At 40.5% G+C, this 27,092-nt stretch overlaps 1 protein-coding gene across 3 annotated transcripts; it reads left to right on the forward strand.

The window, feature by feature from the left end:
* The first annotated feature begins 434 nt into the window (after positions 1-434).
* On the forward strand, positions 435-26,457 carry LOC139120132 (zinc finger protein 154-like). Of its 3 annotated transcripts, XR_011549047.1 has the most exons (4): positions 435-721; positions 1,495-1,617; positions 8,766-9,505; positions 22,577-26,457. XR_011549047.1 is itself a non-coding variant. In XM_070684262.1 (3 exons), exons 1-3 carry the CDS (start codon positions 604-606, stop codon positions 23,344-23,346), a joined length of 1,011 nt encoding a protein of 336 aa, XP_070540363.1. In that variant the 5' UTR covers positions 436-603; the 3' UTR covers positions 23,347-26,457. The 3 variants fall into 3 exon arrangements, 2 of the variants coding, with proteins under 2 accessions (XP_070540363.1, XP_070540352.1); XM_070684262.1 differs by lacking the exon at positions 8,766-9,505 and having other exon boundaries at positions 436-721; XM_070684251.1 differs by lacking the exons at positions 435-721; positions 1,495-1,617; positions 8,766-9,505 and adding exons at positions 19,836-20,122; positions 20,964-21,086.
* The last annotated feature ends 635 nt before the right edge of the window (positions 26,458-27,092 follow it).

The raw sequence follows: 27,092 nt of genomic DNA on the forward strand, positions 1-27,092 counted from the left end.
AAAAGACACTGTACGATGGATTTGAATATAGCTGAATGAAATCATGGATATTCTGACAGAAACAACATGGCGGAAACCCTGAGAGGATCGCTGAAAGTATTGCATAAAATCTACCGGAAATCCTAACTTTCCACCCTCGCTGGTAGCAATGACGTTAACTGAAAGTCCAAACTGTTTCTGCTTCCAAGCTTGACCCGAATATGTCTCTCCATCGCCTTTACACAAGAGCCGAAAGCACCCGGTGCGGTGTGCGTACCCTGAGAAAAATCCATTTTCGTGTTGAACGGGTCGCTTATGCAAATGTAGAACTGCGCATGCGCAATGCTCCAAAATACATCTCTAAATTAAGAGTGAACACGAACTGCTAATCGCCGGACTCAGCAAGCCTGTCATCGAAAAGCGCCCTCAATAATGATGTTTTGGCTTCTTCCAGAGGTCAAAGGTAAAACATTTGAAAGGGTTCTCGACAACACATGGCTGTTTGGGTGAGCAGTCTGCAGAACCTGAAAATCGCCGTTTCTTCTGTAATTTTCACCTATGTTACATTTCCTGAGTGTTTCCACGTTTTTTTAGGGTTTGTGCGGCAGGAATCGTAGTATCAAGATGACATCGGCGGGAATAATGAACAATAACAGCGCTACTCTTCGGGGTCGAAAGTATCAAACCAGCAACACCGTCTCCAGTGGCAGATATACACGTGACATTCTCTTCAGTCCTAAAGGTATTTACTCCACCATGTATGTCAACCACATAAAGTAGTTCCCATTGGTCTATAGAGGATTAAAGAATGTGTCCATTCGTGAAGTAATATGGTTTTCTCGCCTCTTCTGTCTATGCTTGTACCATGGAGCCCGGGCATGGAGCTAAGCCCTACGAGTATGACGAGAGTGTCCGGCTTTGGCCACGCCGCACCGCTTCCCGACTCGCGACCTGTGACTGTGTGAGGCAGCGTAGCCGAAGCCGTACACTCTCGCCGTACTCGTAGGGTTACCCTGGAGCTAGGTTGTTCCTGGCTGTAGTACTGTAGGTCAAGGTTTTATCTGGGTATTTGGGTTGGACTGCAAATCTGGTTTTTACACCCAGGCAAAACCTCGAGGTACACTACAGTACTGCAGCCAGCATGTACCAACAGTTGAACATTGGTCGAAAATTTAAAAATAAATGACATCACAGGTGGAGGGTACCCTACGAATGAAATTCTATCATAGTTTTCCTCATACAATGTGTAAAACTGTATGCGAATTTGTAATACATGACAAATAAGTGATAGGATGTAAATATCAAACAGCAACAAGGAAAATCACAGTGCAGTGATGGTAAAAATCGTAATGAATCATAAGGTATCTCCAGTACTTTACCTCAGTTGTATGTGAGGCTTGAAATGTATGCAAGTGTCTGACACAGTACATTTGACACAAATGAATTTTACTGCCATATGCAGTCATGATACTGAGTGGCTTTAATATGTAAGTGACGTGTTCTTTATTTTCTCAGAATGTTCAGCAATTTGTAAAGCTGCAAGACAGTTTGACCAACTGCATGTGTTGGGAAAATTGTTTGAGAGTGTTTCAAGCACCATATGTCAGAAAAATCAGGACAACATATCATCTATAGCAGGTAAGGTATATGAGGGTTTCATGTGTGTTGATACAGTAGAGGTTAGTGTACATGATCTGTCTTTGAGCCAGCATTTCAGACTTGTTCACATCTGTTACGCTAGCACACGTTTTATAAGGCCAAAAAAATAAATTGTGCTGTTCCGATAACATGGTTTACAAAAATAGGTCAGGTCGACCAGAATTTTTTTCCACAAAATTTTATTTTTAAATATGTATTTTCAGGGGTTCAGGGTGGTCAAACACTGCATGGCCACAACATTTCAAGAAAAATGTATCATACATATTAAAAGAAAAACAAAACATACGACATCCTCGTTTCAGCAAAATTCAAATACCATGTAACGAACGCGTGATTTTACGGTTTTATCTTTCTTTTTTTTACTTCTGTGTTTACGTAGCTCTAAAAAGTTTAGGGTTGGCAGGTAAAAACTTGGGTAGGTCAGGTTATCGGAACAGCACAATTTTTTTTGTTTGGCCTAATGTTGTTATGGGATACTTGTTGCATAACATATGAGTTCTATCAATTTGGTGTATTCCATGGATTAAACTGTGGCAGAATCTGCCATATCTGCCAGCATCAGTAAGTGTCACTAAAATGTCTGTCTGTCTATGTGGTCGAAACCTCAATTTGCATAACTAATTAGCATACTGTATTGTTTGTCCCTTCCCAGATTTTTTTTGGGGGGAGGGAGTTTCCCTATTACAATATGAGAGAAATCTGGAGTAAACGCTGTCTATCATTTACTGTGGTTTGCTTTGAAGCATTGCTTTACGCGAAGTAGACATATTTGTCTAAATGAGGTGTTGCCAAAACTGTCAGGTGTAATTATCAGCTGAGCAGTAATTCAAGTCGATCACAGAGAAATCAACTATGCCAAAGTTGAAACACAGTCTTGCAGCAGGTCAGATGTAGTCAAAACAACTACACCTGAAAGCAAGTGTTAAGACTTCGACAGAGCTTGGACATATGTGATGGTGACGTTGTTTAGACTACGTCTGACCGTCTTCTAGACAATGTTTCAACTTTTGCAGAGTTGACTTGTTATGATCGACTCGATCATGTTACCGCTTAGCTGTTAATTGCACCCCTCAGTGTTGGCAACACCTCAATTAAGACAATATGTCTATATAGTTCGTCTAATGTCAATGCTTTAAAGCAATCTACTGTAAACAAAATCTGCCATAATGCATGAGAGAAGATATTAAACGCTATTCAAGATTACGTATCCCTGATTTCCTGTAAAGCAAGAAGTTTGCATGGGTGTTAGGAGCAACACATACATTTTAAAATCATGTTAACCCTTTTCCTGCCGAGCGCCCCTGTCCGTTATCCTGCCAAGTCGGTCAAAACCGGCCCCCTTTTCCGTGTCTACAGAAGATAGGCTCTCCTCTGCACGCTTTCCTGCCAGGCATTTGGCGGGAAAATACCGCATTTTCGGGGTACGATTACCGACCATATACGTGTTAGACTTCAAAAATGTTTGCATGCCCGTATAGAGGGGCAACCGCTGATGAGGTTGTGTCCAGAAAATGACGAGGTCACGGGCGTTGTTTGCCCCGGGGGACGTGCACTTTTATGCCTTTTCTAGCTTACTTTCGCGGAAGTAAAGCTCGTTCGCCGGCACGCACGGCCACACCGGGGAAACATCACCTCGCTCGTGGGTTAGTAGAAGACCCAGGGGTTAGTGCTATGGGTGCGGCAGCACCCTCAAACCTGTCCTGTTTCCCCTGGGTTGTGTCACTTGGCCACGTACTTTGAACGACTTGGAAGAGTCGCACAGTGCAGTCCACTTTGACGTAGTGTCAACGACATAGTTCCGCCATTGAAGGAAGGCGTGTACGTAGTTTGGCCAGTTCAGTGCACACTTAGCTCGTTAGTGTTACCGTTTCCTAACAGGTTAGTTTTGCAGTTGTTACTAAGGTGCAGTTTTGTACCACCTTAGCTCTGGACAGTGCAACTGCTCCATGCACTAACCCAAACGACAGATGGTCGGTACAACGTCTACGTCGCACGAGCACAGCCTCCGTTGGGCTGTGCCCCTCCCACGTGATACAACGCACGTTCATCCATTACTATAGCGTCCTTACGGATCTGCCAAAAACGAAAGTGGGGGTAAAAACAAAGAAACGAAAATATGCGATCCATAGATAGTATTTTGTTCGGGAATAATTACATTATGCCGAACAATAAATCTCGGAGTCTGTCTCGACGTCCGAGTGCATGGTCCGTGTTTCAAAAATTAAAAAGGGGGGTGGCAGATCCGTGTTTCAAAAATTATAATCGGGGGAATTGTACAAAATAATCCGTCTAAACAAAACAAAACAAACGAAAATATGCGATCCATAGATATAATTTTATTCGGGAATAATTTACATTATGCCGAATAATAAATCTCAGAGTCTGTCTCGACGTCTGAGTGCATGGTCCGTGTTACAAAGATTACAATCGGGGGGATTGTACAAAATAATCCGTGTTTCAATTTACAATCAGCGGGATCGTAAAGCACAAACAAACGGCACAACCGTGCTCAAAATGTGATCATGGTCCGTTAAGAATAGTCAGTCAAGCCACTGTAAGGCGAAGCTATCCCCTGTCCGTTATTTACGTCGGGTTCTCTTGCTGATGGGTGTCGTCGGGGCTGTGTGAGTAGAGGTCTGCACGCCAACGCTCCTCTTACCTCGTAGCATCATGCGATGATGAAAAGCCGCAAAACACTCGCCCTCGTGAAGATGAACCCCGCACAGACTACATCCTTTGGACGTCTCAGACAGTCGTCCGCTCGCAGTGGTCTTACCCTCTCTGCTGCATACTTTACAGCATTTCTGCGGCCCCTCCAAACGGCTGACAACGTGCATCGGCTGATTTTGTGGATTTATGTACGAGGAAAGAGAAACGGTGGCCTCGACCTCTCTCACACTGGGCTGCGATCGCCCACAATAACCGCCAATGAGTTGTTTCCCGACACGCAGATGAAACATCTTATGGGTCAGCTTACTATCAGGGTGTACATGCTTGAAGCATATATATGCATTTACCAAGGCAACATCAATCAGGTAACATGCCAGATATGTCCACCATCTGTGATTCTTGCGCCCAGTGTGAAAGTACTTGCGCTTCTGGTTGGCTCGGTCGACACCTCCCATGTACCGGCGATAATTATACAGCGACAGAGGCACTTGTCGCTGCTCGTCTCCCTCCCCCACTGGCACGCACTCCAAGGGTGGATAGACCGTATTCAAGATCAGCACCTGAGCGTTACTATCCTGATAAGCAGTGATGTTAAGACGAGAGTCCGTTCTGGTCGTGGCTTTCATATCCCCAACAGACAGAGGAAGGCGCTTCCTCTTACCCGGCGGAATTAATTGAGGGGGCATGGTGCGACGATTACGGCGGTTAAAACTCCCGACCATGTAGATCCCGGTCTCCATCAGCTCTCTAGCAGTAACGACCGTGCTAAACAGGCTATCACAAAATAGGCTGTGATTATATCCACAAAATGGCTGGACCAGCTCCATCGTAATTCTTTTCACCACACCTCGCTCCTGCCGTCTCCCATCAGTCCGATCCCGAAATTTCACACCTAGGTACGGTGCAAAGTTGGCGATGTATGCAGTGGTGGAGTCGCATAGCTGCCATATCTTAAAACCGTCTCGGTCAGGCTTATGCGGTAATCTCTGCTTAAATTTAGAACGGCCCTTGAATCGCACCATGCCCTCGTCGATGGAGATCTCTCTACCCATCTTATAATTATTTACGCACCTGTCAACTATTGGCTCCATCCATGGATTGATTTTATAAAGGGGATCCTCCTGACACCGACGTCGGCGGCGTGCCTCATCAGGATCACGACGTGGATCGTTCTCTGGGTCTGCCAGATGAAAATATCGCATAAGCTGCTGAAAGCGACTGCGGGTAATCACAGTAGAAATACCCTGGTTTCTCAGAATGGATCGCTAGACCAATAATCCTCCACTGATGATTTACGGTCGATACCCATACAGACTAAGACGCCAATGAACGCCTGCACCTCTCGGTAGTCAGCGTTACGCCAGTATTTATCGATCTTTTTAGCGATATATCGCTGGTGGAACTTGGCGTATTTATTAGTCTCGTCCTTTGCCAATCTGATCAGTGTAGCTGGAATAAACTTAAAAAAGTAATCGATCTCACGGGAGTGGCTGGGCAAGGTGAAAGTCGGTCCTCTCTCATGGTCAAAATCGATCTCCTCAAATATATTAGCATCGGTAGTTTCCGACATACGCCAGACAGGAGGGGTGTCATCCTCCGCCAACACAGCAGCAACGTCATCATCGTCGTCAGAGCTTGCCTCACCTACATACTGCCTGTCATAAAAGTCATCGTCCTCTGCCGCATCCTCGTCAACCTCCGAGTCGGACTCAGCGGTGATATCACCATCGTCTGGGCGTCTGGGCCTGAACTCGCCCGTAGCGGCATCAAGGATCATATCTGGCTCAAAATCAGGTGGGCTATCCTGATAACGAACCCTCCGCACTATCTTTTTCGGCGGGGACATCGCAGCACACGAAACTATGGCAGGAGCGGGCTGGGCAGCCTCTGCTGATGACGAGGACTCAAGCTCTTTCGCACTGGGCACAGGAACCTCTCCTGACGCAGGATGAGGGCTCATGGTGCACTCAACAGGTGGTGTCTCTCCCGGAGCAGCCGGGGAAGAACCAATGGCATCAGCCGTCTCGTTACTAACTGTCTCACTAGCAGCAGCAGACGTAGTCTGTGCAGGTGAAGTATCTCCCACAAGAGCAGCAGATGTCTCTGCAGGTGAAGTAGTCTCTCCCGGAGCAGCCGGGTGAGAACCACTGGCAACCGGTGACCCACCATCATCATCGGTAGAACGATCAGTCTTACGTTTACGCTTACCACTGGGCTTTCCAGCCGGAGATAGCTTCGCCTTACGGGCGCGTTTCTTGCCCGACTTCTTCGAACGTTTACTAGGGACATCACAACGATCGCTACCACTACCGCCCGGAGACTCTGCATCTTTGAGCTTCAGTCGTCTGCTCGCCTTCAGAAAACTTTTGCGGTCCGTCAAGCTCATGTCTGGAACAGTGTCGACAGACTAGCAGGTCCCACCCTTTTAAAGCCACAGGGAAACAAAGCCCTGGACATGATTGGACGCAGGGGTGTTAATATATGCAGCCACCTGTTATTATAATGAACCTACGGCAATCAGGCCACCAACCGGTGCTGACATTCCTACCCGTCATGTAAATTGCCTGTCCGTACCATTTGATATGCTAATAATACTCGTTTGCAATGCAAATCCCTCGAGCACTTAGCATACCATAAGTCAATGTCATTAGCATCTCAACTTGACATTCCGTCCAGCTGGGTACGTGGCATGCGCACCTGCCACCCAAGGACGTTGGCCCAAGCCCATGCTCAGTAGGGTGGGAAACCCGTATCTTTAACCTCATGTCCCTTCTAAGTACGCCCGAGCAAGGCGTATTGTCATCCAAGTCGGTGACAAGCCAACCCGACTGATCGCCCATTAAGCAGTAATGGACTGGCCGTCTCGTTCTTGTACGGCAACGAACAGTGCTTCAGCGGCTTGTTTAGGTCATAACCGTTGCCTTCCGAGCGGCTTACCCACTAAGGCGGTCAAAGATGAAGGATACCAAAATTGTCAACAGCTGTCTCAGCCTCATCCGTTGGGCAATCATGGCTCCTTCAAATAACATGGCCAGCACGTCTACGTCATCAGCGGTGATGACGACCCGTCATTGACGCCCGAGTGCGTAAAACTCGGAATATACCGACAGGTACCTCTACCTGAGTCGGTTATACCACGGTATAAACCAAACACAGGTCTGCCAACTCCCGTTAGACTCGGCCGTTAGCCGAACTTCACAGGACAACATAGGCGTAACAAGTCGGTGAACAACGGTTCACGCACCTAACCGCAGCCGCCAAGTCAGTGAACAATGGGATCGAATTTCGAGGCCTTGTTCGTGAATGGCAAGGCTGAGGCGGTGTGTTTCGTTGCACGGCTTGAACGTCCTTAGCCAAGTGTAGCCGACAACGTCCGACATCTGACTGGGTAGTCTTTTCGAGAAGGTAACAAGTCGGTTAAAAGCGGTGGTTACCCTTCACAAATGTCGCTCAAGTCCGTTCGGATCAGTTCCATGTCAGGGACTAATCAAGCCGAGTCCGTCAAATCCGTCCGCACTTCCCGTCAATCAGGACTAAGTCCGTGATTTTCGTCTCGCACCATTGGCAAAAATTGCACCGCCAGCTGAGGCGGTCTTAGGCGGTTGCCTTATAGATTAGCATTGCCGAGACGGTCAATTTCGGCCGCAATCTATGTAGTGGCTCAGAGCTAAGTTAGACCAAACTCCGCTAGGATACGTCACCGTGCTAACCTGCCAAGTACGCTACTCGTCCCCCCAAAAAAAACAGTCCCCCACGGGTGGGGGACTGGCTGGGTAGCTTCTGCACCTTTCCCTGTCCTCTGACTCCCTGTGAACCCATTTCCAGAGCAAACGCCGTTCCTCGCCCAAAACCTGTCCTCGAACGACCCCTAGCGTGAGCAAGGGTTTGCTACACGTAGTTCCGTCGACTAGGCAGGAAAGGGGGTACCAAAAGTAGCCCGATTTCCACCGCCTTAGGAGAATAACGGCCGTGGTTGCTCAGCTTCTAGCTACACCGAATTTCAAGCGGATTTTCACCGACTTGGCAGGAAAAGGGTTAATTGATTTTTTGTCAACTCAAATTTTAATTGCCACTGCTACACATTTGCTGACATTACGTGAAGTTAGCATTACTCTTTGTAGGATAACATTTACTTCATTGTCATTTATTTTTCCATATGTACATGAGTCCGCAATAACTGTCTCTTCTGGTCTTTGGCATTAAATTCAGCAATGATCAATCAGATTTGAACTTTCAACCTCAGATACCTATTCCTCTCATGAATGCAACAAAAGTATCCCTGTGAATTATTCCATGTGACAAAGTCATCAGTCTGTTAAAGTTTTGTGAAGTTTTGTCAATTGTTTTTAAAATAATCATTAAAACTGATATTTTACATATTGTAGCTGTCCCTAACTCAACCCTTGTGTGAAATATTGCTTTAATGCACTTTTCTAAACCCTTTACTCTACAAACAGAGGCAACAATGGTAATACACAGTCTTGTCCAGAATGGTCATGTCACCTTGGAGTGTGGCAGCCTTAACACAGAAAAGGATAGAGAAGACTTTACTGCACAGCATGACCATGTTGACAACCAATCTACAGAAGACAAAGATTCTGTTATTTTGTCTGAGAGTGACATGAATAATGATGAAAATAACTCACAGAATGCACTGGTACAGGTATGCAGTAATAAGAGCCAGGAGTGTGATAGAGAGGATGGGGAAACAAAGCTTGTAAAGGATTGCCCATTGCAAATAGAAGAGTCTTGTTTCTCTTCAGAAAGTGGTACAACATTAGTTAGGAAATGTGGACTAAATGGCAATATTGAAAGAAAGAAGAGACCACATGCATATACGGATTGTGGTGAAACATTCACACAAGAGGACATTCTTAGGAAGGACAGATTGAGTCATTCAAACCTCAGACCATATGAATGCGAAGAATGTGGTAAATCATACAACACTGCAGGAAATCTGAGGAGGCACAGACTGATCCATTCAGGCCTCAGACGGTATGAATGCAAAGAGTGTGGTAAAACATTTGTACGTATGGACCAACTTAGGCAGCACATTTGGTCCATTCAAACCTCAGACCATATCAGTGTGAAGTATGTGGTAAAACATTCAAAGATAGAAGCACTTGTAGGAAGCACAGATTGACCCATCCAGGTCTCAGACTGTATGAATGCAAAGATTCTGGTAAAACTTTCACAAGTAAGGGCTATCTTTGGAGCACAGATGGATCCATTTGGGTGTCAAACCATATGAATGCAAAGAGTGTGGTAAATCGTTTCCAAGGAAGAACAGTCTTGCGAGACACAAATTGGTCCATTCAAACATCAGACCATATGAATGTGAAATATGTGGTAAAACATTCACACTAAAGAGCGGTCTCAGTGAGCACAGATTGGCCCATTCAGGCCTCCAGCGGTATGAATGCAAAGAGTGTGGTAAAACATTTACATTAAAGAGCGGTCTTAGTGAGCACAGATTGATCCATTCAGACCTCAGACCGTATGAATGCAAAGAGTGTGGTAAAACATTCACACAAAAGAGTAATCTTAGTAAGCACAACTCGGTCCATTCCAACCTCAGACCATATGAGTGTGAAGTGTGTGGTACAACATTCAAAGATAGAAGCAATCTTAGGAAGCACAGTTTGTTCCATTCAGGCCTCAGACTGTATGAATGCAAAGAGTGTGGTAAATCATTTGTACGTATGGACCAACTGAGGTACCACAATTTGATCCATTCTGGTCTCAGACCATATGAGTGTGAAGTGTGCAGTAAAACATTCACACTAAAGATAAATCTTAGTCAGCACAGATTGACCCATTCAGGCCTAAGACCATATGAATGCAAAGAGTGTGGTAAAACATTCAAACAAAAGAGTAGTCTTAGTAAGCACAACTCGGTCCATTCCAACTCAGACCATATGAGTGTGAAGTATGTGGTAAAACATTCAAAGATAGAAGCAATCTTAGGAAGCACAGATTGATCCATTCAGGCCTCAAAACCGTATGAATGCAAAGAGTGTGGTAACTCATTCGTACGTATGGAGCAACTTAGGCACCACAATTTGATCCATTCAAACCTCAGACCATATGAGTGTGAAGTGTGTGGTAAAACATTCACACGAAAGAGCACACTTAGTGAACACAGATTGATCCATTCCGACCTCAGGCGCTATGAATGCAAAGAGTGTGGTAAAACATTCACACAAATGAGGGCCCTTCGTAGGCACAATTTGGTCCATTCAAACCTCAGACCATATGAGTGTGAAGTGTGTGGTAAAACATTCAAAGATAGAAGCACTCTTAGGAGGCACACACTGATCCATTCAGGCCCAGAACTGTATGAATGCAAAGAGTGTGGTAAAACATTCAAACAAAAGAGTAGTCTTAGTGTGCACAATTTGGTTCATTCAACCTCAGACCATATGAGTGTGAAGTGTGTGGTAAATTTATTTTATTTTTTTATTTTATTTTATTAATAATGACTTCCACAGCCGAGGCCATTTATGGAAGACTGTTAGTAAAAATACAGATACAGAGTTACAGCAAGAAGACAAGACGAACAAACTTTAACAAATACTGAAAAAATAATGTTTTAAAACATTTTTAAAACCATTTAAATTTACAGAAAAAGGATCAATGTCATTGTATTCGTTTAAAAGCAAATTAAATTGTCTCGGAATTCTACTAAAAAGAGAGTCACGAACACAATTAACTCTACCAAATGGCACATGAAACAAAGTAGTACGCCGAGTTGAAAACCTTGGTACATGAATACTAAAAAATGAAGCTAAAGCATTAACATTAAACTTTGCATTTATGCATTTGTATAAAAATATATAATCAAATATAGTCCTCCTTGATTTTAATGACTGTAAATTGTAAATATTGCACAACGAGTCAATGTCATCACTGTAAAAACCAGTAATTCTTTTATGAAGAAATGTTAAAAATTTATGCTGTACTCTTTCAATTCTATCAGACTGGTGTTTACTATTACTATTCCAAATAACAGAAGCATATTCAAGCTTAGACCTTACCAAGGTAAAGTACAATAATTTTAAAACGTGCACACTGTTAATACAATGGCTATTCCTCATAATAAAACCGAGAGCTTTTCTAGCACCTTGAATCATGTTATTTACATGGTCACAAAAATATAATCTTTGGTCAATAATAACACCGAGATCTCTCATGCTACTGACTCTACTCAATGCATGAGTGTCGAGTTTGTAAGGGAAAATATGAACATTTCTTTTCAATGAAACAGTAAGAACTTTACATTTAGTAGGATTAAGATTCAATAACCAAGTGTCGGACCAGCTGACAATTCTATCGATATCAGATTGCAGCAATAAAGAGTCATTATCCGAATCAATGATACGATAAATCTTCATGTCATCGGCAAAAAGTAACGAATCCGACACAAGATTATCAGAGATGTCATTAATGAAAAGAATAAATAAAAGTGGACCAAGGTGAGAACCCTGAGGAACGCCCGAAAGGACGGGAGTCCACTCAGAAAAAGCATTTTTTATAATCACTCTGTGTAGCCTGTTATCAAGATATGAATTAAACCATTTCAGATAAGTGCCCTGGACACCAAAAGAAGTCAACTTATGAAGTAAAAGTTTATGATTTATACTATCGAATGCTTTAGCAAAATCGGTATAAATGATATCACATTGTGATTTGCTGTTAACTGCTAAGAGGAGATCTTTCATAAGAATAGATAAATTAGTGATACAAGATCTACCTGAAACAAAGCCATGCTGATTAGTAGATATGGAATTGGAAACATGATGTGAGAGTTGTCTGTGAACTATCTTTTCAAAGATTTTAGACAGACTTGGTAAAATGGAAATCGGCCGGTAATGTTCAACTTTTGAACGACTTCCTAATTTGAAAATAGGGATAATGTTTGCACGTTTCCAGATATCAGGAAAATCCCCTCTTTAATAGACCTATTGAATAAGATGGTAATTGGTATAGCAAGTTCATTTGCACATTCCCTCAAAAACATATTAGGAATGCCATCACTTCCTATAGCTTTGCTGGTGCTAATGCAAAGCAACTCTTTCCTGACACTATCGACATCAATATCAATAGAAAATTGGTCGTCAATTATAGTAGCAACATCGGGAATATCAGCAGCAATATTGTTATTGAAAACTGAATTGAAAAATTTACAAAACAAATTGGCCTTTTCAAAATCAGAGCTCGCCTTTAAATCATTATTGTACGTAAGAACAGATGGAAACCTTTTATACGCTTACGTGACTGCAGCAATGTCCAAAAACGCTTAGGATTGGTTGGTATATCATCTGCAATTGAGTTAAGGTAAAGAGCATAGTTGTCTTTGACCCTCTTTTTAAATCATTCACACTAAAGAGAAATCTTAATGAGCACAGATTGACCCATTCAGACCTCAGGCGTTATGAATGCTAAGATTGTGTTAATATATTTACAATTAACCCTTTTCCTGCCAGACAGTAATAACTGTATCACTTCCCCATCAGCCAAGTCAGTAAAAAGCGGTGTTTAGCCAAAACATGACATATTTTCACCCACTTGGCTGGTATGTTATAGCATAGACCCTCGAGAAAAACGGGACAGGCAACTGCGATAGAGAACAAAGGGTCTATGGGATTAGCAGCTTGCGATCTATCTTGGAATAATTAAGAGGTGTTAATGGGTCGGGGACTGCACAACGTCCGGTCATAGACACGTGCATGCGGGTAAACGGTAATAATGTTTCGGATTACAAGTTATTTCGGATTACCCGCAAGTCCATTTTTAGAAATAAAAGTGTTACAACTACTTTGAGAAGAATTCGTCAAAATGGTTTTAAAGTACTTTTTACATATTGGTAGCGAGATTCGACGCAACTAGAAGTCTGCAGGGAGTCAGTATGTTGCTGTAAAGTGACAAAGTTTCGAATAGAAATCCGAAACACATACCGCTGCAGTTCCAGACTTGACAGCAGTTGACATCACAGAGTTGTTTACATTCCGCAATCGTCCGTGTATCTCCGAATTTTCCCTCGGTTTTGCAGTTTTTTAACTGTCGGAATATTTTCTGTGCGAGGAGTGCTCCATGATTCGGTAAAGTATGTATGTTAACTACTGAAATGTTGTTGTTTGAAAACTGTGAACGGCCAAATTTACGAGGACAGCGTTCAGCTTTGTGTAAATGCATGTCTACCTTACTGCTTCTGAATCCATCAACCGATGGATAGTCCCGATTTATCGCGAAGTTTCTCCTGACAGCGAAAGTCAGTGTTACAAATGTATTTTCTAGTACTTTGCGGATGTAAACATGTGTAGCTTATCCGAACTTTGGTGTTTCTTTAGGCTAAAACAGTACCAAAATGTTAGAGGTCGTGTATTTGAGCTCCGATGGAGTAGTCATTTTTTGTGTTCCCTGATTTTCGTCAAATGTTGCGTGACAGATGAAATAAAGGTCAGATTTTCGTTTCGCAGGACTGGGGAAGTGTAAACCTGTCTAACTTGTAAATGTTTGTTGTTATCGGTGATTTTTATGGTAGGGAATGTAAACTTATATTGTCGATATCTAGCAAGAGTTTTCTGTAGCGTCTATGGCTAAATGTACACAGTTTTTATCGTCTAGTTTTTTCCCGTTGGCTTCGGCTTGAATCCAAAATGTGATCTTCATCGTTACCAGAACATTCACCATGACTAGTATCAAAAAACCTCAAAATTATCTGTGTCATTACTCGGAACGTGCCATGCAAGAGCAAAAAGTACATATTCAGAACGTCAGTTTGATCGTTAATGAGATTCAGTGTTAAGTACGAAGTATTGTTGTCGGGGACCGCTTGGCAAATAAACTTTAATGTATTCAAAGATAGATCGCACAAAGAAACCTCAGCAGTTGCCTGTCCCGTTTTTCTCGAGGGTCTATGGTTATAACATCTTTTGTCCAAAAAAAATCAACTTACTTTACAGTATTATGTTTCCACAGCTATCAAATGTACAGTATTATGTTAAAATACGTCATATGGAATATGTTGTGTTTCATTAATTTTAACCATCTTGACCTGATGATGAAATATGGACTTGGCAGGAAAAGGGTTAAGGGCCGTCTTAGAGAGCACATTTTCTCCAATTTGGATGTCAAACCATATGAATGCAAAGAGTGTGGTAAACATTCACACATGTGTACCAACGTAGGGAGCACATATTGACCCATTGCAATGTCAAACCATGTGAATGCAAATATTGCGGTAAAACATACCGTACAATTAAGGGCTGTCTTATGGAGCACAGATTCACCAACTTCAGTGTCAAACTGTATGAATGCAAAGAGTGTGTTAAAAAAATACACAAGTGAGGGCTCCCTTAGTGTACACATCCTGACAGATAAGTCGCTAGCTGTGATCAATACATTTCTACAGATCTAATCTTCTAAGTCTTATATGGGGTTCACATCTAGGCCCAGGGCCGGCCAGAACTAATCCGGCAGAATGTGAGAAGATAAGCTAATCTTTTGTCTGCGTTCACATTACGTTCAACGCTGTCCTAACCTAGATCATTTGGTAGCGTCTGCAACTGTCCACAACCGAGCCTGCAGCGGGATTTACTGCAGGTCTGCTGCCCATAATCTGGCTAAGTTTTTCGTACTAAAACATACAGGTCTTTCTTCCCCGACCGCTTGTCCTATTATTATTAGAAACTTTTTTGAATACGGACTTCAAATGTTTCATCTTACGTTTGCATTGATCTGGGCTACTGTCATGTTTCTATAATTTGTACCGGTTTCTGTAAAATCTTCATTCTAGTAATTCGCCAAATTTCAACATTTCGCCTCTTGGGCTTGAATTCTCACGATTTACTGGAGGTGTAATTCTTCAAAATTGGCGGCAAATTACATTTTCAAGTCTCTTTTGTTTAAATTCAATGGCAGCGCATTCCAGCACCCGCGTGTCTCGTGAATTCCTATGATTATGCATGAAATGTCTCACGCAAGGTTGGACAATAGAAAGAAAATGTAGTCGAACTTTTATCAGAACTGCAGCTGTTAAGTATAGCTTTTCATATTTTCACAGCTTGGATATAAAACAATGGTGTTTCGACATGTCTCATGCATACTACGTATTAATCATTGTGAAACTAGCTTTGGCAAGTTTCTTGTCGACAAAGTATTGTAAATTTGGGAGTCGGACTTTGGGGACCTTGGAGTGAGCATATCCCCAGGCTCTCGGAGCTAAGAGTTGCCCCTGCAGGCAGCCATCAGGCTGACCTGGGGAAATAAAGTTTCGAGCGCAACGTTAATTCCTGTGTCGCCTGATCTATATTCACTCAATCTACGCGTACTGTGGTCTGAAGTTCACCTTTATCCGGACTCAGAACAGGATGGACACTTCTTTACAATTAGATACTACGATCAAACCCATGCTCTGACAAACGCTGTGAGATGATATTGTAGGCGATTCGATCCCTTGACGTGCCGTCCATCAGATTTTTCACCATATCTTCGTTCCAAATGCCTAAAAGACACTTTATTTCTTCCGTAGCCCAGTTGACTCCTCGACTCACCATGTCTAAAATGATACTGAATCGTCGAATAGGTCAAAGATTACACTGCATGTCAACTACAGAGGGCGTCAACTGGGACCTGAGTCGGACAAAACGCGTTCACATACGCTGTTTACTGCTCGGCCAGAGACCTGGGTCGGCCACAAACCACCCCTCTCGACTAGGACAGAAATTGTCCGGACAGTGGCCGGCCAGAAACCGTTCACACCTGTTTTTTGGTCGGCCACGAACCTGGCTAGGACAAGGGCCGAGTCTTTTTTGGCTAATGTGAACGGCCCTTTAATGGAGTTTTCTGATAATGTGCTAAGGGCATTTATTCATAAAATGGGTAAAGTGTAAATTAAATGGGGGGGGGGGAAGCATTGTTATCTATATCTCTAAGTCCATGAGGTGATACATACTGATTTTTAACATTTACCCAACAATTCAATCTCCACACAGAGATTGAAGGGCTTTGGGACAGCAGTGCTGGGCAGATCGTCCATGTAGCCGACACGAACACGAAGTGTGTGTTACCGGCTACCAAAAACTATGAAAAATAGTAAAGAATGAGCTACAAAATCACTATCAGTTTTAAGTTGCAGGTAGAATAAGTCTGTGCCTTTGTAAAAATACTATAAAAATAGTAGAAAGTGAAGAACCAGCTGAAAGTTAGTTGAGGAGACCTTGACCGCATATCATTTGCATCTCATTGTCGGCTACATGGACTGTGTGCCCAGTTCTGTGTGGATAATTCAAACCAAGCTAGAGGGTTTCCAAGTCGTTGACCACACGCCCCCCACCAATCTCTGCTGCAGGAAAATTTGAATATTCTAATCTTCTTGTATCCTGCGCATACCCAACTGTTTAAACGTGGGGAAATAGCAGATTTTGATAGGAACTATCTAGCTAGAGGCCGCAATTTCCGCACGCAGGTTAAAATAATTCCTTATGCACTAGTAAAAATAATAAATGCTAAAACTTTGAAAATCGCATCTGCAAAGCTGACAGCCGTTGGGGCATACATTTTGAATCATCGATTCACATCCATGAAACCAAGAGTAAAGTCTATGTTTTGCAAGTGATCATGAGTATCAATATTGAAACTAGTGTATTATTAATTTATCTAATTTTTTTGGTTTGAAGTATTATATAAGACAAATAATGTATATCATGAAAAACGCGGAATACCCAAAAAGTTGGTGAAATCTGTCCCCTGTGGCAGAGATGAGTGTGGCTACTGCTGAGACTCCCTAGCAATGTTTTAATTTTCCAGGCCGCTACAATCTCTGTAGGGAGATTGCTAACAATTATGAGGGGAAAGTAGAGCTGTACATAACTGCCTTTCCAGTGACATATGTAGAAAATACGCCCTCTCACTGAATTAGGATGCCTTATATGCTTGAAGACTTGCAGATGAAAATCTCACTGACTTTCCTTTAAGATATTAACATTTTGCATTTCAGAACTTCACATAAATAAAGTGAAGATACTCAAAATCAAGATCCAGATTTTCTTGTATTTATTTCTGAATGAGCAGAGACAAGGAAATCACTATGACAGTCATATTGAGCTCTCATCATCTATTTTCACCCATACAGAGGTTGCATAACATTAGGGGAAGACTGCATTTACTTGCATGGTACCTGAAACCCGAGTCCTTGCCCTGAACAACTCGGGTGACAAACAGAAGACTTTTAATCCCCAAGGTGTGAATGTTCCATTGTTATGTTTATCTAATCCAGCTGGTGCCATTGTAGTGCCATTGTAGGAAAGGCAGGTCTGTGAAATTGATCCTCTAGGGAAGTAGGGTATTCCTAAGTTAATGGAGCTTTCCCGTAATGAGGAGTCCTGTAGTTAGAGTATGAAATATGGCTTACCTGCATTGGGCAGTGAAAGTACAGCCTTAGGGTATTCAGAAGTCATTAATGATAATAAAGAAATAGGAAAATTATTAATATATTATTATTATTTTGTTATTATAAAGAAATATGGAAAATATGAAAATTATTAAAGAAATAGACTATATACATATAGAAAGAGTAGTTTTTGAAAGAGGTTGGGTTATTTTCGTAGGAATTCAATGTTTCCAATTGTCTTTCATAATGATGATGATAATAATAACAATAATTTCAATATTTTCCATTTTTCATTAATATTAATTTTTTCCATATTTCTTTATAATGATAATAATGATATTTTCATATTTCTTTATTACCATTAATGACTACTGAATACCCTGTAGTACAGCCATTCCAGTTTATCTGACAGGATTGGAAAGTATAACATAATAGTATCTGATTTTTTTGGTTTGTCGAGATATTAGAGGTAAATTAAATCAGGTATACATTATGCAAGAATAGTAACCAGGACATGATACCTGGGTATTATTTTCTTAGAATTTGCCTACAATGCTGTACAATACCAGTGTATTGACATAGTACACACCGATATTTATGTAAAAATACAAGAGTGACATGTGAATGAAATAAAGGAATTATTTGAAAATATACATCAGTGTATGTGTCTGGACTTGGTTTGTTTGCATGTTTTCATCAAGGGCAATCAACCAACAAAACTATCTGTGAAAAAAAGTTCATGAGTCGTGTCATGCCTGAAAGGTTGGTATTTTTTGTCCTGTGTCATCGACGTGAATATGTCCGGTGGTCACCTATGTCACCAGCACCGAGTTAAAAAGGGCTCAAGTTTATTGAGAAAGATTGGGTTGGAGGCTGAGGTTTTGTGTGGATTTTTAATATACAAATACTTTTCACTCAAAGATAAAGGGAGCTGATTGAAACTGAATCAGTGTTATTTCCTTTCAGTGTAGATTTCTAAAACATTCTCTTACAAAGGTTTTGTGAACAGGGAAGAAACAAGGGTTAGCTGACAATACTACTGACTTGAAATGCACACCATGACATACAAATCATGCTAAGAAAAACTGCTGAGTCAGCATTTTTTTAAGTTTTCTCACACAGAATTCCAATTTGCTGTCAACATTGCACAACCAGATATTTGTGTCAGTTGAGCATTTTACTCCATTTCAATCTGATTAAAATCAGATATAGAGTTCGGCGACCTCTGTCACCTCTCAGAGGTGACAGCAAGAGAATACTGCACAAGTACAGAGGTCGTCATACACTACATCTGATTTTAATCAGATTGACTCCATTTGTAATTTTTTGTGTGCATTTATTGATTAAAGATAAGATTGGTTGATAAAGCTACCATGCTGAACGTGTTATTCTTAATTCAGAAATATAGCATTAAGAAAACAAAACTCGAATGTTTAAATTTGGTCCACTGTTAACGTAAATGGTCATGTGAAAAAGTGAAATAATGAAATTTGTCTATATTTCGACATTTCTTGATTTCTGGAAGAAATGTTTAGCTGAATAATGTTACGGATTATGTAACTCATACTGCAGCATGCCAGCAAGCAAGCCTCTTTTTTTTGAAAAAAATTTATTCCAACAAAGGGGCGAATGGAACAAATCTACATAAATATGAATGTTCAAGCAATTATGACTGACATTACAATGCAACTTGTCAGAAAAAATTAATCATTTTACTAAAAGAAGCGAAAGAGAAATATCAAAATAAAAATCCATATCATCATATAGATGCGTTCAGGACACAGCAACTCTTTTTGAAAAAGATAATTTTTTTCCAAAAGTGATAAATAAAACAAATCTACTTATTTGTGAATGTGTCAAGTGTTTGAACAAAATTACACTTATCTGAAACAAGTAATTCAACTAAAAAAGATCATCATATAAATTCTTTCAGGACGCACCCTTCTCCTTCAAGTCTTACAAGGCTTGAAAACATTGGGATAAAATTCTCAGCTCTGTTTATCATCTTATTTGCGAAACATAATGTATTCATCCATAGAGGAACAGTTTACAGGATGACTCAGGCAGCCATAAGCCTATCAGCGAAAAGCGCCCCCAACAATGATATTTTTATAGGTTTAGTTCGAAGGTCAAAGGTCAAACGTTTGAATTGGTCCTCTTCAACAGGTAGCAGCTTAGGCTAGCAGCATACCGAGGCTGAAAATCGCCATTTCTTCTGTAATTTTCACCTGTGGTTACATTTCCTGAGTGTTTCCACGTTGTTTTAGGGTTTGTGCGACAGGAATCATTGTATCAAGATGACATCGTCGGGAATAATGAACAATAACAGCGCTACTCTTCGGGGTCGAGGGTACTATCAGACCAGTTACAACACTGTCTCCAGTGGCAGATATACATGTGACATTCTCTTCAGTCCTAAAGGTATTTACTCCACCATGTATGTCAGCCCATTAAATAAGTCCCCATCGGTCTATCGAAGATTACAGAATGTGTCCATTTGTGAAGTAATATATGGTTTCTCGCCTCTTCTGTCTATAGATGCTTGTACCATGGAGCTAAAAACGGAGTAGCTCCGTGCATGGATGCTGGAGCTAATGCTATGGCGAGAGTGCCCGGCTTTGGCCACGCCGCGTCACTTCCCAACTCGCGACTTGCGAGGCATCGTAGCCGAAGCCGTACACTCTGGCAATACCTACCCTGGAGCTAGCTTGTACCATGGAGGTGGTACCTAGCTGTAGCTAGGTACCTAGCTGTAGTTCTGTAGGTCAAGGTTTTGCCTGGGTATTTGGGTTGGAATGCAAATCTAGTTTTGCGGTCCAACCCCTATACCCAGGCAAAACCTCGAGCTACAGTACTGCAGCCAGCATGTACCAACAGTTGAACTGCGGTCGCGGCCATTGGTCGAAAACTTAAAAATAAATGACATTAACAGCTGGAGGTTACCCTAAAAATAAAATTCTACGATAGTTTTCCTCATGCAATGTGTAAAAATGTATGCGAATTTTTAATGACAAATAAGTGATACGATGTAAATATCACAAGGAAAATCACACCACAGTGCAGTGATGGTAAAAATCGTAATGAATCATAAGGGTCTTTTTTTTTTCTCCAGCACTTTAGCTCAGTTATATGTGAGTTTGAGATGTATGCAAGTGTCTGACACGGTACATTTGACCCAAATGAATTTTACTGCCATTTGCAGTCATGATACATCAATTCTGTGTGGCTTAATATGTAAATGATGTGTTCTGTATTTTCTCAGAATGTTCAGCAATATATAAAGCTGCAAGACTTTTTGACCAACTACATGTGTTAGGAAATTCGTTTGAGTGTCTTTCAAGTACCGTATGTCTGAAAAGTCAAGACGACACATCATCTATAGCAGGTAAGGCTCTATATGAGGCTGGGTTTCATGTGTGTTGATATAGCAGTGGGAATTTACATGATCTGTCATTGCGCCAGCATTTCAGGCTTGTTCACATCTGTTATACAAGCACACATGTATGCTGTTGTTGGATACTGGTTGAATTACATACAAGTACATATAGCATTTTGGTGTTTTCAAGGGATTAAACAGCGGCAGTATCTGCCATATCTGCCAGTATCTCTATGTGTCACTAAGGGGCCTTCGATAATAAAAGCTGATGCACAAGAAACGTAATTCCTTTGTTTTACTTGAAACCCCCTCCCTCCCCCCTCAAATGAAAGTTCTTATGCGAAATCAATTTCGTAAAACGACGTATTATGATGCCGTTTCTTACAAACCCACTCGCACCTCTCCTATCCGGATGCCCATGAAAAATACCGGAAGTGCAGATTAATTAATAAACCTCCACTTTACGCATATCACTTTTTAAGACACAGAAAATTTTTATGTATTTGCACGTAGGAAAATGTTTCACGTACCTGTTTCACGTTGAAAAAGCATACAAGTTTTATTTCAAATTTATGTCTTTTTGTTGTCTTTTCTGTTTCCATATTTTGTGGTCATTTTGTTATCGATGAATGGGAAGGTAGTATTGCGTTCTCACTGCAAAGTCGCACCTCGAAAACAATAGAAAATCCTTATGCGATTTTGAAGCACACAAAACAAAATGAGCTTTAACCCCCTCCCTCCTTAAACGAAAGAATTACGTTTGTCGTGAGTCAGCTTTTATTATCGACGTCCCCTAAAAAGTATATTTGTGTTGCTGAAACCTCATTTGCATAACTAATTGGCATACTGTATTTTTGGTCCCCTCCCAGATTTTCAAGCAGGGAGGACAATTCTCTATTGTGATATGAGAGAATTTACTTTGTCTATCATTTATATGAAGTCTGCCATGAGTATGCATTAGAGCTACTTAAAAGCTACTCAAAATTACTTGAGTGCATCCCTGAATAAGTGAATTTCTGTGTTGCAAGAAGTTTGCATGAGTGTAAGGAGCAACATGTACATTTTAAAATCATGTGAATTCAATTATTTGTCATCTCAAATATTAATTGCCACTGCTGTGCAGAATACTGAAGATACATGAAGTTAGCATTACTGGTGCTCTCTGTAGGATAACATTTGCTTCATTGTCATTTATTTAATGAATCCACAATAAGCAGTCCTTTACTGGTCTTTCACCTTTAATTCAGTAAATGATTAATCAGATTTCAACTCACAACTTCAGTTGCCTGTTCCCCTCATGAATGCAATATACGGTACGTATCCCCTTTGACTCATTCCATTTGATAAAGTTATTAATCTGTTAAAATTTTGGAGTTTTGTCAATCGCTTTTAGAATAATCATTAAAACTCTTAATTTACTAAATTTAACTGTCCTAACTCAACCCTTGTAAGAAATATTGCTATAATGCACTTTTCTTTACCCTTCACTCTACAAACAGAGGCAACAATGGTAATACAGAGTCTTGTCCAGAATGGTCATGTCACCTTGGAGTATGGCAGCCTTAACACAGAAAAGGATAGAGAAGACTTTACTGCACAGCATGACCATGTTGACAACCAATCTACAGAAGACAAAGATTTCATCAGTTTGTCTGAGAGTGACACGAATGAAGATAAAAATAACTCACAGAATGTTATGGTAGAAGAGTCTCATTCTTCAGAAAGTGGTACAACATTAGTTTGGAAATGTGCACTAAATGACAATGTTGAAAGAAAGAACAGACCACATGCATGTACGGATTGTGGTGAAACATTCACTGAAGAGGACATTCTTAGGAAGCACAGATTGATCCATTCAGACCTCAGACTGTATGAATGCAAAGAGTGTGGTAAAACATTCACACAAAAGAGGATCCTTTGTAAGCACAATTTGGTCGATTCCAACCTCAGACCATATGAATGTGAAATGTGTGGTAAGACATTCAAAGATAGAAGAGGTCTCAGGAAGCACAGTTCGATCCATTTAGGCCTCAGACCGTATGAATGCAAAGATTGTGGTAAAACATTCGTACGCATGGACCACCTTAGGCAGCACAATTTGGTCCATTCAAACCTCAGACCATATGAGTGTGAAGTATGTGGTAAAACATGCAGCACTGCAGGAAATCTGAGGAGGCACAGATTGATCCATTTAGGCCTCAGTCCGTATGAATGCAAAGATTATGGTAAACTTTCACAAGTAAGGGCTATCTTTTGGAGCACAGATTGACCCATTTGGGTGTTAAACCATTTGAATGCAAAGAGTGTGGTAAATCATTTACATGGAAGAAGAGTCTTACGAGACACAATTTGATCCATTCAAACCTCAGACTATATGAATGTGTAGTGTGTGGTAAACCATTCACACTAAAGAGCAGGCTTAGTGAGCACAGGTTGACCCATTCAAACCTCAGACCATATGAATGCAAAGAGTGTGGTAAAACATTCAAAAGTAAGGGCAATCTTAGGAGGCATGGAATCATCCATTCTGGTCTCAGACCATATGAATGCAAAGAGTGTGGTAAAACATTCGCACGTAGCGACTGTCTCAGTACTCACATTTTGGTCCATTCCATTCACGAGACACAATTTGATCTATTCAAACCTCAGACCATGTATGTGTAGTGTGTGGTACAACATTCAAAGATACAAGAAATCTGAGGAGGCGCAGACTGATTCATTCTGATCTCAAACCACATGAATGCAAAGAGTGTGGTAAAACATTCACACGTACCGACTCTCTTAGGATGCATATTTTGGTCCATTCAAACTTTAGACCATATGAATGTGAAGTATGTGGTAAAACGTTCAAAGAAAGAAGCACTCTCAGGAAGCACAGATTGACCCATTCAGGCCTCAAACCATAAATGCTAGGATTGTGGTAAAATATTCACAATTAAGGACTGTCGTGGAGAGCACATTTTCACCAATTTGGATGTCAAACCGTATGAATACAAAAAGTTTGGTAAACATTCAGGGAGCACATATTGATCCATTGCAATGTCAAACCATGTGAATGCAAATATTGTGGTACATACCGTACAATTAAGGGCTGTCTTAGGGAGCACAGATTCACCAACTTCAGTGTCAAACTGTATGAATGCAAAGAGTGTGTTAAAAAAATACACAAGTGAGGGCTCCCTTAGTGTACACATCCTGACAGATAAGTCGCTAGCAGTGATCAATACATTTCTACAGATCTAATCTTCTAAGTCTTAATGGAGTTTTCTGATAATGCGGCCTTGGCATTTATTCATAAAATGGGTAAAGTGTAAATTAAATAGGGGGATTGCATATCTATGTGTCAAAGTCCATGAGGTGATACATACTACTTCTTTCAGTCCTGCGCATGCCCAACTGTTTAAATGTGGCGGAAATAGCAGATTTTGATAGGAGCTATCTAGCTAGAGACCGCAATTTCTGCACGCTGGGAAAAATAATACATTATACACTAGTAAAAATAATAAATAATCTGCTAAAACTTTGAAAATCGCGTCTGCAAAGCTGACAGCCGTTGGGGCATACATTTTGAATCATCGATTCACATCCATGTAACCTAGAGCAAGGTCTATGTTTTGCAAGTGTTCACGGAATCGAGTATCAATATTGAAACTAGTGTATTATTAATTTATCTAAATTTTTTGGTTCAAAGTATTACTAGTATATGTAAAAAAGACAAATAATGTATATCATGAAAAACGCGGAATACCCAAAAAATTGGGGCCGACTCGCAGCGATTTCGAAGCTGTTATCCAATTGGTTGGCAGAATCGTACCGTTATAATGAAATAATACAAATAAACTCCCTAAGTTGCTGTGAATAGTGACAATCGACCAATCAGATATAACCTTGCAAACACGCTGCGAGTCAGCCGAAAAGTTGGTGAAATCTGTCCCCTGTGGCAGAGATGAGTGTGGCTACTGCTGAGGCTCCCTAGCAATGTTTTAATTTTCCAGGCCGCTATAATCTCTGTAGGGAGATTGCTAACAATTATGAGGGGCAAGTAGAGTTGCATATAACTGCCTTTCCACTGATATATGCAGAAAATGCCCCCTCCCACTGAATTAGGATGCCTTATATGCTTGAAGACTTGAAGATGAAAATCTCACTGACTTTACTTTGAGATTTGAACATTTTGCATTTCAGAACATCACATAAATAAAGTGTTGATACTCTAAATCAACATCCTGATTTTCTTGTATTTATTTCTAAATGAGCAGAGACTAGGAAATCACTATGACAGTCATATTGAGCTCTCACCATCTATTTTCAGCTATACAGAAGTTGCATATTACATTAGGGGAAGACTGCATTAAAGCCCCCACTCAATTATCAGATTTATCTAATATAAATATTAGTTACTTGATGAAAGATTCAACGAAAAACAAAAGAATGACAAACTGTTAATGGGCTATTGACACATTTGCTAATGCGAGAACCTGGGATTGAGAAGGGCACCTTTAACTTGCATGATACCTGAAACCCGAGTCCTTGCCTGACCAACTTGGGTGACAAACAGAAGACTTTTAATCCCCAAGGTGTCAATGTTCCATTGTTATGTTTATCTTATCCAGCTGGTGCCATTGTGGTGCCATTGTAGGAAAGGCAGGTCTGTGAAATTGATCGTCTAGGGAAGTAGGGTATTCCTAAGTTAATGGAGCTTTCCCGTAATGAGGAGTCCTGTAGTCTGAGTACGAAATACGGCCTATCTGCATTGGGCAGTGAAAGTACAGCCTTAGGGTATTCAGTAGTCATTAATGATAATAAAGAAATAGGAAAATTATTATTATATTATTATTATTTTGTTATTATAAAGAAATATGGAAAATATGAAAATTATTAAAGAAATAGACTATATACATATAGAAAGAGTAGTTTTTGAAAGAGGCTTGGTAATTTTTATAGGAATTCAACGTGTCCAATTGTGTTTCATAATGATGATGATAATAATAATAATAACAATAATTTTAATGTTTTCCATTTTTCTTTAATATTAATTTTTTTCATATTTCTTTATAATAATAATAATATTTTCATATTTCTTTATTATCATTAATGACTACTGAATACCCTGTAGTACAGCCATTCCAGTTTACCTGACAGGATTGAAAAGTTGAACGTAATGTATCTGATTTTTTTGGTGTCGAGATACTAGAGGTAAATCGAATCAGGTATACATTATGCAAGAATAGTAACCAGGACATGATACCTTGTTATTATTTTCTTAGAATTTCCCTACAATGCTGTACAATACCAATGTATTGACATATTAAACACCAATATTTATGTAAAAATACAAGAGTGACATGTGAATGAAATAAAGGAACTATTTGAAAATATACATCAGTGTATGTGACTTGATTTGGTTTGTTTGCATTTTTTCATCAAGGGCAATCAACCAACAAAACTATCTGTGAAAAAAGTTCATGAGTGGTGTCATGCCTGAAAGGTTGGTATTTTTTGTCCTGTGTCATTGACGTGAATATATCAGGTGGGCACCTATGTCACCAGCACCGAGTTAAAAAGGGCTCAAGTTCATGGAGTAAGATTTGGTTGGTGGCTGAGGTTTTCTGTGGATTTTTAGCTCCCATAGCCATATGTATATATGGCAATGGAAGCTATTCTTATAGGCTAGGGAAATGTCTGTATGTCTGTATGTCTGTCCGTCAACATCAAAAACTCCAAAACCACTGTACATTTCATCTTGATATTTGGTGTGTACATGGATGATGGGCTGTAGATGAGATTTTGTTCAAATGAAGTTGTCATTGCCAAAAATATGCAAATTAAGTGAAAAAAATGTAAAAACAGTCAAAATTGAAAAAACTCAATAACCACTGAGCAGATTACATGAAAAATTAGCATGTAAGTACTTTGGGCTGACATGAAATGATTGTGCACATCTTGGGTCAGTATCTTGGACTTGCTATTTTTCATGAATTTTTTTGTAATTTTCTCCCATTTTTGGTCAAAAAA

Source organism: Ptychodera flava, chromosome 2 (assembly GCF_041260155.1).
Source record: "Ptychodera flava strain L36383 chromosome 2, AS_Pfla_20210202, whole genome shotgun sequence".
NCBI lineage: Eukaryota > Metazoa > Hemichordata > Enteropneusta > Ptychoderidae > Ptychodera > Ptychodera flava.

Coding starts and splice junctions, on each gene's coding strand:
- LOC139120132 (XM_070684251.1), top strand. CDS start 19,999: ATGACATCGTCGGGAATAATGAACAATAACAGCGCTACTCTTCGGGGT. Junction 20,123..20,963: donor CATTCTCTTCAGTCCTAAAG/GTATTTACTCCA, acceptor GTATTTTCTCAG/AATGTTCAGCAATATATAAA. Junction 21,087..22,576: donor CGACACATCATCTATAGCAG/GTAAGGCTCTAT, acceptor CTCTACAAACAG/AGGCAACAATGGTAATACAG.